Source organism: Crassostrea angulata, chromosome 8 (genome assembly GCF_025612915.1).
Source record: "Crassostrea angulata isolate pt1a10 chromosome 8, ASM2561291v2, whole genome shotgun sequence".
Taxonomy (NCBI): Eukaryota; Metazoa; Mollusca; class Bivalvia; order Ostreida; family Ostreidae; genus Magallana; species Magallana angulata.
This window is the reverse complement of record NC_069118.1, coordinates 56,812,526-56,828,072: the sequence shown is the minus strand read 5'-3', so window position 1 is coordinate 56,828,072 and position 15,547 is coordinate 56,812,526. Positions and strand designations below refer to the sequence as shown.

The following is a 15,547-nucleotide window of genomic DNA, read 5'->3' as shown; positions in this document are numbered from 1 at the left end:
CAAAACACTACAAACGACAATACTTACAAAATTTTCGCAAATACTTCTTGTCGTACTGACAATTGTCCCGAAAATTTGACAATTACTTATTGTTCGTGTCGTTGGTTATTTTTATTGGTTTTTTATATCTTATCTTAAAACGGTCTATCTTTTGATCCGACGCCACGTATAACGAGTATTGTTGGTTTGTTAGTGCTTCTTATATATATATATATATATATATATATATATATATATATATATATATATATATATATATATATATATATATATATATATATATATATATATATATATATATATATATATATATATATATATATATATATACATATATATATATATATATATATATATATAAAAGTCATTGAAACTCTGCTTAAACTAACTTGAGTGAATACCATTTTCAGTTAATCACTGGAATAGTTTTCGTCAATTCAAAATTTATAATTAACAAATACGTGTACATGTATTTTGATGAGTTACGTTTATACCTTGTGAGAAAATCTCCTTTATTGAGTGAGGGAGCGACTTCAGGTCACTTTGAAAACCTTCTCTGTTCCTTACAATAGTTCCACAGGAGAAGATTCTTTTAGCTAAAAGAACTCTAGCAAGGTGACCAATGTGAAACAGCTGTTAAAAAATACATGGACATTCTCTCCAACCAGACTCTCTTTCTACCACGCTCGGCCTAATGGAATTCTCTGTAGCTGACCACGTGCTCTACCCATGTACACTTCGAACTGGTGACAAAAACCAGAGACATTGTCACAACGTACAACGTAACCCAGCGTATAGGTTTAGATGGTATATACTGTTTTGCCTATAATAAACACATATTTTGTCATGATTAATCAAAATGACATTTTACATGCTTTAAAAGAAATAGCAATTTTTCACAAATATTGATTATTTTATATAGGCCTATAGAATGTTCATTAATGACTTAATTTTATTTCAAATAATAAGCTGAACGTATGTCAATAGTCGGAACTGCTGGGGACTGTAAGAATTGCTTGTGTTCAGGGAAATCATATCCATCATTTCGTGAATCTTGCACAACTGGTTGTTGTCATCAGTTACTGAGCTACAGTGTAGATACTTGGTGAGTTTTTCGTAGCGTTTTACTGGCATGACATGCTAATCAAATGAAATGCTGGATCATGACCTGTAATTTAAATAAAATTATACATATATTGACACTCACGATGCACGTCATTAGAAATGGAAATAGTAACTCGAATCACTATATAAACTATTTAAAACAATAATATTTTTTAGGATTCATTTAAGATGGAATAACAAACCGAGAGATAAACATTCAAATTAACAGAAAATTATTTGATTATGAATTGCATAATTATAACTAAACTGTAGATATGTAAAATGAGCGAACATTTTGCAGAAAGGGGATAAAAATGAATATCTATAAAAATACAATTCAGTAAGAAACAACAAAAGCTCCTGCGGGGTTCGATCTCGAGATGTACGGATCACAAGCCCGATACTTTGTCTACTCGGCTATAGAGTGAATCACATAGTCTGTCGAGAAAACCCTTTTAATAAAAAGAAATTTCATTTTGATCAGATGTCAGCCATTTTGTGATAATATGTTATTCTACCTTAATGTAATATTAGTGAAGGAAAGGGGGAAAGGGTACATGTAAATCAATCTCCCTCGACTCAATATATCAAAAATAAATGAAATTAGATAAACAATAGAATGAAATTGGTTTTGTAAATATACAAAGGGGTTTGGGTTGGGTTTTTTTGTTGCATGTCAGAAGTATTTCAGCAATAATTATTTAGGTGGTAAAGAAATCTTTTTTTTTATAATTTGGGGTAGTCGCAGTGAGAGAAACGGGGGGGGGGGGGGTAATCATATTGCTTTTCATCACTCCCTCCAGTAGAATGAATTTTTTAGAATTTAATAAAAATTTTGTTCGTTTTTATTGTTTAACATATTAATTTTAGAATGATTACTACGCATTTGTGTTGATACAGTCAGTAATTATTATAACAAATAGGGACACATATGATTAGGAAAAAATATATTGTGATTATAAAATACCGTGAAAATAAGGGTACTGTATTTTACTAGATCGATTTTCAATTTGCAAACACGTAGACGGTCCCGCCAAAACGCTAATAGGAGAATGTACAAGAAGTTTAAGACTTTAATTTCTGTAATATTGATATAATGATAGATAATATATAATATTAATAAAATTCATGAACTGTCTATTGTTTTGTCTATATATTCTGTTCATATGTCTCGATATTATTAGTTTTGTAAGGTTTAATTTAATTTATGGATTAATTCAATATATCTGCTTTTCTTTTATATCTCTCTCTCTTTCATTCTTTCTCTCTCTCTCTCTCTCTCTTTCTCTCTCTCTCTCTCTCTCTCTCTCTCTCTCTCTCTCTCGAGAGAGAGAGAGAGAGAGAGAGAGAGCTTTTGATTAATAACAGAAATATATAAATACATAATTGAGCGTATGAATGAAAGGTGTTATCTTCTTATAATAAAATTGTTTTGTGATCGGCTTCGACCGATCACTGTTGTGTCCATATGAGTCATCCGGCCAATGCATCTACGTGCGCACACATTCCTGCTTGCATAAGTAGTTCTTATAAAAACATGAAGTTTGGTTTAGTATTTATATGAAATTTTAGTCAGTTTTATTTCAATTCATTTACCTTAAGAGATGCATACATAAATACATGCATAAAATACATTTGACCTATTAATTCTAGAATGCACATTTTGTCTCAAGCGGAAGAATTTCGATCGAAAGATTTATTCAGTAATGCAGTTGACCTCGATGATCTGACCTCAATCATAAGAAGATGCTCCATAAACTGACCTCAATTTATTGATGTTGCATAATAGTAGCTAGGAAGACGGCTTGATTTATAAACAAGGTTACGTTATAATGCGACCTCAATAGCAAGTTATGATGGCATTTATTGTTTTTCAGTCGTATTAAATTATTTTAATACAACTCTTTCTTTCTATACGTGTTAATGCTCTTTGAAGAGCTATACTCAGTATTCGGAAGAAGAAAAAGATATATTAACATTTAATAATTACGTTAAGAATATAAAACTAGACAAGGAGTTTACGAACGGCTTTCCCCAAATTTATTTCAAAATTAAATTTGTTGATGGTTTATAATGATGAATTATGGTGTACAGATTCAAAATATTCTATATTTTGTAAGAATACAGTATTTTTTAAATTATTTTACATCAAACTGATCATGTTGATTGCTTCTAGCTAACAATATATCATTATTGACGATCATTCCTTTAAAAGGAATACTTGTTTTTCTTCCCATTTTGTCTTTGCTGTTTATATTTAGCGGCATATTTGTTTGATATAACCTCATGCAATAACCTCATGCATTCGGAATTGAATATAGGATTAAAGAAGTCTATTTCTTTTGCGTCTAACCCGATATCATGTTTTAGTCCAGTAATGCATAACAATGGCGGTAGGTCAATTAATTTAAAATCTACTTTCCAGGTAGGTGGGATGTCATCGTTTTCATCACTTCCGTAGTCGGAAGTTTCCGAGTCGTAATCATATGGACTCTCATTGTCGGTCTCTCCTTCATCTTAGACTCCTAAAAATATCTGAATTAGCCTTAACAGGCGTCTTTGAACAAATTCTGCTGAGACTAAAACACCTTACAGATCTGCGTATTCAATGCTTCAAACTGTTTATGACGTAATATTTCATACAATAAAAAAATCTTTTACGTTTTATATAAGTTAAAAAGAAATAAAACGTAAAGTAAAGATTTATGTCATTATAAGTACAAAATTAAAAGTGCGTTAAAATGCGTGATTGCGGGGAAGAGGATAAAAATCAGATTATTGTCACTCCACTACCTTTATAACACTAAGCGGTGCAGACAAATTGAATACCACGCATTATCATTATCTGCACCGCTTGGTGTGTATAGGACCGACGATATTTAAAATAATAAATTTAAAGCGACGATACACAAATATTTCATACCAATAAACATCATTATGAATGTAAATATTAGCATTGAATGCTTATTTTTAGATATTGTCGGTCATATACACACCAAGCGGTGCAGATAACATACGTCGCTTTAAATATATTATATTCACTCTTAGTCAGGGATATGTAACATACATGGAACAGCCATATTAACATGTAATTTATTTAGCCTTCGCGACTTATAATATAGAGCCAGAAACTTTGTGTAGAAAAATCTTATTATTGACGATTATATATGATTCAAAAATCATTTTCTATGAATACTTATCGAATTGGTTATGTTACTTTGAACATTTTATTTAATCTCACAATAATAAAGATATTAAAAAACACATGATGACGTTTATTTTTGTGCTCATGGCGCATGAATTAGCTTAGTGTATCCACAGGAAATTGAACGTGGCAAACATAAGAATGTACACTAAATGTAAATTTGTACTTATATTCAAACAAAAATAGCAACCAAAATGATTTTTTTGTATACTAAAAGTATAAATTTATGACGGCTTTTCTTAAGCGTTTGGTTTTTACTTGATTACTTTGCTGCTATGAAGAATGCCAAAATTGTCGCAATGCACTTGTAGTATACCAGAAAAGACGCTATGCCGTAGAGGCAATTTCTCTGCCTTGTAAGTGCTTTGTTTTCAATTCGGAAATCTTCAGGATTTGCTGTTACAATGCATTTCTTCCAGTCAGTAAGCAGGGATTCCCCAGTTCACTCATCATGAAAATGGATTTCAATTCTTATGAAGCTAATATCATAGGTCAAATTTGCAAAAAAACAAATTATTACTTTAATTTACCAATCTAAATATACTCGTATTACTGAAAGATATTTTTTTTTGTAAATGTTACTTTTAATGTTAAATTGTTCATTATCTGGTAATTTGAATTGTTTTTCAAAGCGCGTTACGAGTAGAAAGTTTTTGTTGTTGTAGACACTCCATCCACTTCATAAAAATGTGTATAAAACAATAGTTTGGATTTATTTCTTAAAATAGCTTTATGTATGAAGCTATATTGAGAAATTCGGGTCAACATGCCGTCGAGCTGCTACAATGACACACGCACACACGCACGCATCCACCCAACAACCCACCCACACAAATTTACAAATTACTCTGCAACTTTACGCAACCTCTGTGGAGAATCTGTATGGCATTACATTCTTTATACAATGATATTTACATTTGCAAATATGTTTCCTTATATGAACCTATAGAATGCGAAAATGTTCAATTCTGTATGAACTTTTTCGTGACGTCACAATGGTCATAGCACGGGCTTCACAGGATTTGATCACGTGAACAACCAACTTCATATCCCGACTCAGACGTTGTTCTAAACACGCTAACCGACTATGTAGTATGTTAAATTCATGTATAGATGAAGACTCGTCCTTTTTACATGTAAACAAATGACACAACTTCTCTTTATGGGTTTTGCAATGGCGTTGAAAAGATTTCCGTGCAAGTTATCTGTTTTTAAATGCCTGAGGATTTTTTTTGAAAACGAGATGAAAAATTGTTTATATTTGCTGCGATGATAAACGTCTTCTCAAAAACACATTATGCTTTCTTTTAGAAAGAAGCTGTCAAAATTTCCTTTTATATTGAACTTCCGTCATGTTAAAAATCATGTTTAAATCAAAATAATCAAAATGTTTGTAATTAAGCATTGAATACTCTTTTTGTCGGTCCGTAAATTTTTAAATATGATCTGTTATGCTACAAACTATCATTCAATAAAAAAATACAAAATGGTAGGTTTAAAATTTAAATTTTTTTTATATCTTAATACAACGCACTTTTCTCTTTTTAAGGAGATAAATGTTGTCTTAAATTGGCCACGACCATTCAACCGTTTTAATTTGATAGATAAATAGGACTTCTCTCTTAAACATAAATCAGTTTTACACAGCCTTTATTTTATTTAAAGATTATCAATCATGCCGGTTAATATTATTCTCGAGAAAAAATGTATATACATATTAACAAACCTTATTAAACCATACAAAAGGAACAATATTTGTTAATGTTCATGATAAAATGAAATGATAACGATGAAAAAAGCCTACTTAGATAATTAAATATAGCATTTTTTTTAAACGCAGTTCTTTGAGATATGAAAGATTGCTATATACAACAGATATACTTACTTATAGCTGATTATAAGAAATTAACCGAATTACCAGACTATCAAAGTAAATCTATATGTACCGACAAGTTGACGATATGATTTGTCTCTTAAAAAAATGTTACAGTAACTATAATATGTACGAAATGTCTATTAAATGTAAAAAGCTAGATGATGTTATTCGTCACATATTTCTAGTAATACAATTCGCCAAAGGGTTTTCCATATAGGTACTTAAGATGGTATAGTCGTTTTACATGTATGTATATCATAAATGTTGTTGTTCAAAAATAATATAGGTTTATAATGTAATATTATTACAATTGCAATTCGACTTACATTTACTGCATAGTCATTGACAAATTCACTTTATCAGTGTCAACAGCTTGGTGAAATATTTACAATTGTCAGTAATACATATGAAAATGGCATTCTTTTTTGACGTCATCAGCTATATTGATAACTACTGAGTAAATAATTAATGTTTACCCTCGTCATCGTTATCAATATGAAATTCTGAAGTTCAATTTGTCTTTACCAGTTTGTATCGTCTGTTTGATTTATCTGTTAGAACGCCAACTCTGTGACAGGAAGTGGTTATGTGTGGTCCATTCTATGACGTTGGTTCTGAGATTCCCGATTACGCTCATTGATGTAGACGATTACACAAATCACCCAGGCAACGATGGAGAGCAGCGTACCAAGCCAACTCAGTAGAATCGAGTACGGAAACTTTACGGATGGGTCATGTAAAATGTTTATCAGAACCGTTGGTAAAATCAGAACACATTGAAGAGTTGCTACAAGACACAAAGAAATTTGTTTGAATCCATATTAGTTCAGCTTGAATTTGATCGTTTTTTCTCATTACAACTGAAAGACTATGACAACAATCTGCCAGATGTGTTTATATTTTCCGTTTATGTTTGGTTTGGTAAGCTACTTTGTATTTATAATGATTCTATATTTTAACATTTGCACGCTCAAGTTGATAAAGTAAGAGGAACAAAGTTAGAAAAAGAAGATCAAGTTTTCTTAAATAATTTCCACCTTTATGGCAAACTGCCTCTTGTATTCCTTATGTCTTTTATTCTTCATATTATTAATTCTTGTCCTTTTTATCTTATATTCTCAATCATAAAATGATCCAGTCTTGTTTGTATTCCACAATATTTTCAGTTGAAGACGACTCCTTGTACTTCTCACATTTATACATGGACCATTGATTTTTAATAACAAAAACTCTAGAATGCCTCGACATCGCGTATCAGAAAGCTAATCCTACAACATGTTCTTGTTTTTCTACAACATTCAACTATAATCCTTCTTGACATGTCATTACTGGTGACGTTAGTATAGTGAACGATGATGACCTTTATTCACTTATTTTTAAAAGTCCAAATTTACACCCATAGCTCTCTTTCAACGGAAGAAATTCTTCAAAATTATATGTTAGTGTTTTCAATATTTCAAAAAAAAAAACCAAAAATTAATTTGAATTACCTAACCTTTATTAGATACCCAAACTTCATAAACAATATTTTTAAACAAAGTGAATGTTCTACCAAGCCTCTTTTTTTACTCCATCACCTCAGTTTGGTGTTTTTGTCTCTCAGTTACTTCGATACACAAGGGCATGCTCGTTGTATGAACAGTTTCTAAGGCGAGGCAAGCTACTGACAAACAAGTTGAAAAAACAAGACTACCAACAGTCTCGTTTGAATTCATCTTATTGTAAGTTCTATGGTCGATATAACGACCTTGTCAGCAAATAAAATATTCCACTGGGTCGCATGCTGACTGACGTTTTTCATACTTATTGTTAGACCATAATTAATCACCTAATTGTGTACGGACTTTTCCGTTTTTTCCCGATTACGACAAATAGCACACTTCTCCATAGAAACTGACTCTACCTGTATTTTATAGGGGTCCGTGTTCGCTCTGCTCTTGTTTCGTAATTTTCGTTTGAAGTTTTGAATTTGATCACTGTTCGTTGTCACTACATGTCAATATTACTTAGTCATCGTGTTCCGTAAATTCTTTTTTGTTCTTAATTATTACAAGAGTATTTTGTAAAAAAACACGGTAACGCACAAACCCATGATATACTAAATATCGAATTTTTACACGATTTTAACATGTTTTATATAACACATGGAAAGATCAACTTTTGAAAAATTACAATGTTTAAAAGTACCGGTAAATAAATCCAATTGAAAAGAGGAAAAGAGGAATATATAATTAAGCGTTGGGCCAATACAAAACTATTGAGTTTCCCTTTCGCTTCGTAGCCACGCAAGCGCATGTGAATGTAAATACTGCAGCGAGGCATATATCATATAAGCAAACGGTTCTCAGTGAAATGAATGTCTTCAAGATCTATATATCTATTAAAATGCACATTCTCTAGATGCTTGCTTCTTACTTCGGACATCGAATAATTACAAATTCAAATTCTGTTCTTAGTGTGTTAATTCCACTCTAGTTAACTGTTTATGGCAATTGCAAACACGTGACACTCAAATCTATATCTAAAACAACTCGGCGATTACATGAGTAATTCCCTTATGAGTTTAAACGACTTGAAACTGAAAAGGTGATGACTTATATAATGCGTAAAACTAAAAAAATATATTAATCCCTTCACGGTAACTGCGGTACTGCTCTTTTGCAGAGCAAAATGACGTGGTTTGGTGAGATATGACGTAACGTTAATTGTTATATTTACGTCACTTAATTATCTACCTAATTAAATTTCGGCAAAGTATATCCTTTTGCCCTGAAAGAGATTAGTACTGCAGTTATCGTGAAGGGGTCTATTGTGTATGACTCTTCTTATTTCTGTTGTTATAATAAAAAAAACTCAGACATCTTCTTTGAGTCATCGTGTCACTTTAAATTGTAACTTTATCAAAACCGGAAATATCATAGATCCACTCCATACTTTAAAAAATATATTAGTGAAAGCTTAGGACTTGGCAATTATGGTTAAATTTATTAGGATTTAATTTCGAGTTTTTGAGGACTTAATTCTGCCGAAAGTCTTTAGTTAACACTTATTTAAAAACATTAAGTTCTGTTTTATTTGGATGAATTAGTTAAATCATAATATTATTTAAAACAATTGACATTTCTCTCCCGTATTATCGGTATGAAAGCAATCGAGTGCATCAAATTATTTTAGTAAAATACATAGTGTAAATTTTACACTTTTTTGCATACACGTTATCTTTGACATTGTACCTTCATAGAATACTATATTTACCCAGAATAAGAAAATCCTCCGCAAGATATAAAACTAAACATTTGGTAGGGGTACACTGTTAACTTCCAATTCCCTTTATTTTCGTTCTACCTCCCCCCCCCCCCCCAACCTCCCCCACTTTTTTTACCTAACGTAAATTTTTTAGTATAATTATTTAAAATACCCTAATTCATATAGAATTTCTAATGATCAACCAAAATTTCAGCGTCAATCGTAGAATTATAAGCAAGATACAGAGCTCACGATTCTGCTAGGTTTGAGTCACATTTTGTTCACATGAGTTTATTACATTCAGCTTAAGATTTTTGATTTGGTATTTCCTATTCAGGATTTAAAATCGAAAAAAAGAATGGCTTCAGATCTGTGTTCAAACAAACATGTAGAATTTTGAGCAAATATCTGTAACTGGCTTATAATTCGAAGATTTACACTCAAATACGGTTGGTTAATAGAAATTGTTAACAATTAAACATAAGAAGCATGCACTATAACAAATAAAGAGCACAATTTATTTTTCAAAATGAATCATATAAGTGAATAAAATACATATTTTCGTCAGCGATATTAAACTCTATTTAAACTGAATAAACTCGAGAAAATATATTTTGCATCAATCTACCATTACGAAAAAAATCGTACTGAATTACCGATAGAATAAATTGTATTTTAGTATTTTTTAATACATCAGAGTTTGCTTAATTTGAGCAGATACAGTTATCTGTCTGATTTACCGAATTCTCTGTTTGATTTGATACGTAAAAATCTTAAAATACAGGCGATTGTTCCCAGGTTACAAAGCATAAATAATGACAACGAAACGAAAATCAAAACAAGCCAATACCACCGTCATATGTGAAAACTGTCGACGCATTGAGATATTTAGCCTCAATTTACTTCACAAAATCGGCACCAATGTATTTTGCATGTTTCAAAGATTCCCTTCGTACGCGAACTATTACACAACAAACACATTCATCATTGTCCGATCAACCCATTTATCATTATGTCATGGCTGCTTCAAACAAAGAACCTCGTTTTAGAAGTATGGAATACGAGTTTTAGTAAAATGGGTAAGCAAACCCGGGCCATCGTCAATTCCAAAATACGCATTGTATTGCAGCAATATTTAAAGCAAATACAAATATATTAGTCCGTAAAATATACCAAAAATTTTAATGAGATTGGCAGATTAATAACTGCCAATCTTTTTTTTTGCCCCGGCCCAGTTTTGCCTACCCATTTAACCAAGACTCATGGAAACCGAACCAGAAGTTATAAATAGATTTAAACACGCTTTTCCTTTCATATTATTTTTGCAATAATTTAGATTTGAAACAGAATTAGCCCATAATATTTAATATTTTAAATTTCCTTTCCATAATAATTATTTATGCTAAATTACATTGAATTTGACTCAGTAGTTCTTGAGAAGAAGATTTTTTAAAATGCGCCACCTTTTCTACAGTTTCGAACTTTTCTCTGCTTTGAATAAAGATCATTTTATTTTTGCGCTTTTTATTTGCCTTCGAATTAGAATACTTTTTGTCAGTTTTGATTATAAAGGTTCAGGCGGTTTTAGAAAATTAAAGAAGTTCAAAATGTAAAAAGTTTTCAGACGGACAGACAGACGGACGGACAGACGACGGACAAAATGTGAGAATATCTCACATGAGCTTTCAGCTCAGGTGAGCTAAAAACCATAGAAAATTACAAATCAGGAGCAGAGAGAACACGGACCTCTTAAAACACAAACAATAGAAGTAGGATCAGGTGCCATGGAGGAGTGAGCATCCTCTGCTGACCGGTCACACCCGCCATGTGCTCTTCAATTGGGAAAACGTCCGTGCACATTTAGGTGATTAATTGCATGCGACCCAGTAGATGTAATTATTAACATTTGACTTGTCTGATTTGGGAGTATTCTTAACAAAATTCTATCTTAAGTTCTTATCATTTAATTCTGTTTGTAACGCGACATTTGATTTGATAGAAAAAATAGTTAAATTTGTAGAACCTGGTTTGCACGTCACAAGACACGTCACGATGCACGTACGTCAAAAACTACTACCCGCTTGACGTTACATTTAATTTGGAATTTATTAATATCATATCTCACGCACTCAATTTGTACAGCAAATTGCAGAAAATTAAATCATAAGGAATGAACTCAATACCCAACCAAGTTAAACTTGGTTAAACTATAATCTGGTTTGGAGCAATTTACGCTTCGCAGATTATAGCAGCGTAAACACCCCCCCCCCCCCCAGGTTATACTCGTTTAACTTGGGTAGACATTGAGTTCATTTCTTAGGTAGAATACGTTTTTTGTATGTTTATTGTAGGACCTATCAATTGCAATATTTGTAACCTACACGTTGTGAATAATTAATTGAATAACTTTTTTTTTTTACATATTAAACAATTTATGAATAAAAGTGCTAACATGTGTATTCAAGTCATTGTTTTCGGTAGCTTCTTATCAGCATAATAGCATAAGCATAATATTTAAAGAATGAATTCAATATTTATTTGTTTTATACGATATAAAATGGTTTGGGGCAGTTTACGCTTTATAAACCGCGAAGTGCTTCATAAAAAAGCATAAACTGTTTCAAACTTTTTTATATCGGACAAAACTAATAAATATTGAATTTATTGCTTATAATTGAATATTTTTACTCTTCATTGTAAATAAAAACGGTCATTTGACCTTTTAAATGACGTAAAATGTGCAAAATTCAAGCGTCATGCGTATTGATACGCTTTTGACGTTAGTCTTACTATGACATAGGCAACATTCTTTATACGATATAAAATAGTTGTTTAGCCAAACAGAAAGTGCGTTACAACCAGAATTAATTTATATAATTATAAATTGATAATTAAACCTAGAATTAAACAAGCTATAAACAAGCTATTACAGCAGTGACAAAATGGCAAGCTAATGGAAATATTTTTTCGGAAGAAACATGGAGTAGAATATTTGAACTTCCTTTTAAAGTTACACAGGAAACAAATCTCCGGTGGCTTCAATTCCAAACACTCCTAAGAAAAGTTCCAACAAATGAATATTTTTTTAAGTTAAATATTTTGAATTCTTCATCATGCACTTTTTGCAAGAACTATATAGAAACAATAGAACAACTTTTTTTATGACTGTGTACATGTAAAAGAGCTTTGGGTTAAGATAGAAGAATGGATGCTAATTAAATTTGATATATCTGTTTGCTTTGATAAAATATCTGTCTTGTTTGGAAAATGTACAAACAGAAACATTTATAGACTGCAGAATTTACTTATTCTTTCTGTCAAACAGTATATTTTTGCATCTAAATACAAACAAATTACAACTCCATCCCTGTACTTTTATTGTCTAGAGAAAACGATAATAGATAGGTTGTATATAGAAAAATATTTACTACTGAAAGATTGTAAATACAATGAATATAAAAACACTGGTAAGATATTTGTAATAAACTATAATTGACTATTATCCTAAAAGGGTCATTATACACATACACATACATTAATTTCAAAAACTATAGCTGTTTAAAATTTCTTTTTAGCAGAAACATAAATCCATATACCCCACCCCACCCCCATTTACCCCCCCCCCCCCTCTTTTATCTATCCTTTTCATGAACCTCAATCTCATTGCACGTATATATATGCAACTATGTTATGTATGCTTATGTCTACATTGTGCAAATATAAATATTTATGCACATATGTATATGCGTATATTCATAGAAAAGCATATATTTGTATATGTAACTTTTTTCTACTGTATTATACTTAAATCAAAATACTGAAAGCAGAGATTATGTACTAAATATATGTTTATATTGTGCTTTGACATTACCATAAACAAATAAATTATTTAAAAAAAAAAAATAAGCAAAGGTATGAAATAAAATTAAAAACAACAATTAAAAAAAAGATTTCCTAGACACGTTGTAAATTTTATTTAACAAAAGTTTGATGTTTTTAGAGTTAAAAAATATCGATCCCTTATTAAGATAAAATTAGAATTAAATTCGTCAGAGACATTGAAATAACATAATGAAAATATTCGCTTTTCAGACAGTTATATAATCTCGACAGCTTGGTACAGTTTACCTTCTAATAAGTTTTCTATTTGGTCCTGCGTGAAATTTTTAACTATGACTACATGTGCCGTTTAATTTTTATCCATGCATATCCACTTCGAAAAGCATGTAATCAATTTTAGATCATACATGTATCTATTTTCTTTAAAAAAAACCAACAAGCTTTTAAGATATAGGAGAGTATCCAATATGGAAGTTTTCTCCAAAAGAATACATGTTCATGTACGCAGCACTGTTAAGACTTACTACGAAAATTTCAGCAGATTTAAAAGTTCATAAAACGATGCATCTATTATAACAATAAATTTTTGCAAAGTTATTTTATCATGATGTAAATGTGATATTAAATGAAACAGAACGTTAAATGCTACTTTGTTTAACACTTAGTACGGTCCCCTAAATTTATAGTCATGTGGTATGCGTTGATAATTCTCCCGAATGGAGGTCATAAACAAATGTCAATATTACAAGAGCATACCCTTATTGGTATAAGCTCCGGTTGGAATTTATAATTTATGACTTGTTGTTTTGTGTAATGTCATCGTTAACATTAACGTACTTTCTGGTCGGCGCGACCACAAAATGAACATTACATGTAACAGTGCTGTGTAGTTTAGAGTAAAAAATATAATAAATTATTAAATTTAAAGCAGACGCGGCTTGTAATTGTTCGACCATCCAGCCTCCTTATGAAGGAAATTATCCACAAACTATGAAATTGTCTTTAATTAAATCAAATACATTACCCGCCACAGGAATGATGATAACAGCGATACAATGTTGTGTTGTTGAACGTTTAGTTTGAATGACCACCAAGATGGCAGATATTGCACACAGAATAAGAGCAACCAAGCTTTTAATTTGGAGTATCACAGCTATTTGGAAACCTAAAATTAAGAAAACATGCATTAAAATTTCTTACAATTCTTTGGAAGAATAAACCGAACTGATATCAAAATTAAAGGAAGCAATATTATTGTAACATTTCATTTAATTTTATAACGAATAAATGTTTTTGATATTTTTAAAAGCATTTAGAGTAAAAAATACAACTAATTCATTTATTTCTGTAATAGCCAAAAAAAATAAATGCATTTAAATTAAAAAAAAATATCTATGGTACCTTGAGACTTTTGGAAGAAATTGCCGTATTCTTTGTTTTCACACTTGTCATTGGTGCATACTTCGATGTAAAAAATGCTGAACTTTATATGCTAAAACGTAAATTTGGATATTGAGATAATTACTTTTTTTTACTTTTGTTTACGTAGCTAACGTAGCTAACAAAATTTATTTACGATATGTGTGATTTTGTAGTCATATCAATATCAGTAAAAGCATTTTAAAGATACTCAGTTTAGTTTGTTACTGAAAGCCTTTTAAACTCATTGTTTTATTTGAGGTAAAAGGTTTAATGTCATGACTTTTAATGAGAAATGCCGATAACAATGTGGTATAATGCTATTATCTGGAAAGAAAGAAAGAAAGCAAGAGAAAGAGAGGGAGTGAAAGAGGGAAATAAAATGAGAACTTGTACCTGACTGGCAGGGAAAGGACAAATAAAGTACTCGGTAAAAATTACTTAAACTTACCCTGACAGAACCTTTGTAATCTTTAAAATAGCGGACCAACCATCCAGGCGTTACCATTGAAATAAGCCAAAAAATAAATGTTAATACCAAAAACGCAAAGGCTAGTCCTTTCCTTGTATTATTCAACATTGTTGCAGTCTACAAGTAAACATAAATAGATTTAAAGTAACTGATAAGATAAACTAAGAGATATCATTTATTGGTTGAAAGATCAGAAATGAATACAAACCCGTCATTGACCATTGTACCAAAGCTACAGAGGACATGTTATATATATATATTTATATATATATATATATATATATATATATATTTATATATATATATATATATATATATATATATATATATATATATATATATATATATATATATATATATATATATATATATATATATATATATA

The 15,547-nt window shown here is 30.7% G+C and overlaps 1 protein-coding gene across 1 annotated transcript; it reads right to left on the bottom strand.

Annotated features, from left to right (window-relative positions):
- Positions 1-6,769: 6,769 nt before the first annotated feature.
- On the bottom strand, positions 6,770-15,270 carry LOC128158315 (uncharacterized). The gene is made up of 4 exons (XM_052821098.1): positions 15,178-15,270; positions 14,673-14,763; positions 14,296-14,436; positions 6,770-6,972 (listed from the first exon to the last, which is right to left on the bottom strand). The coding sequence occupies exons 1-4, from the start codon at positions 15,268-15,270 to the stop codon at positions 6,770-6,772; spliced, it is 528 nt and encodes a 175-aa protein (XP_052677058.1).
- Between the last annotated feature and the right edge of the window lie 277 nt (positions 15,271-15,547).

Coding starts and splice junctions, on each gene's coding strand:
- LOC128158315 (XM_052821098.1), bottom strand. CDS start 15,270: ATGTTGAATAATACAAGGAAAGGACTAGCCTTTGCGTTTTTGGTATTA. Junction 14,764..15,177: donor TGGTAACGCCTGGATGGTTG/GTCCGCTATTTT, acceptor TTTACGTTTTAG/CATATAAAGTTCAGCATTTT. Junction 6,973..14,295: donor TATCATCATTCCTGTGGCGG/GTAATGTATTTG, acceptor TGTGTCTTGTAG/CAACTCTTCAATGTGTTCTG.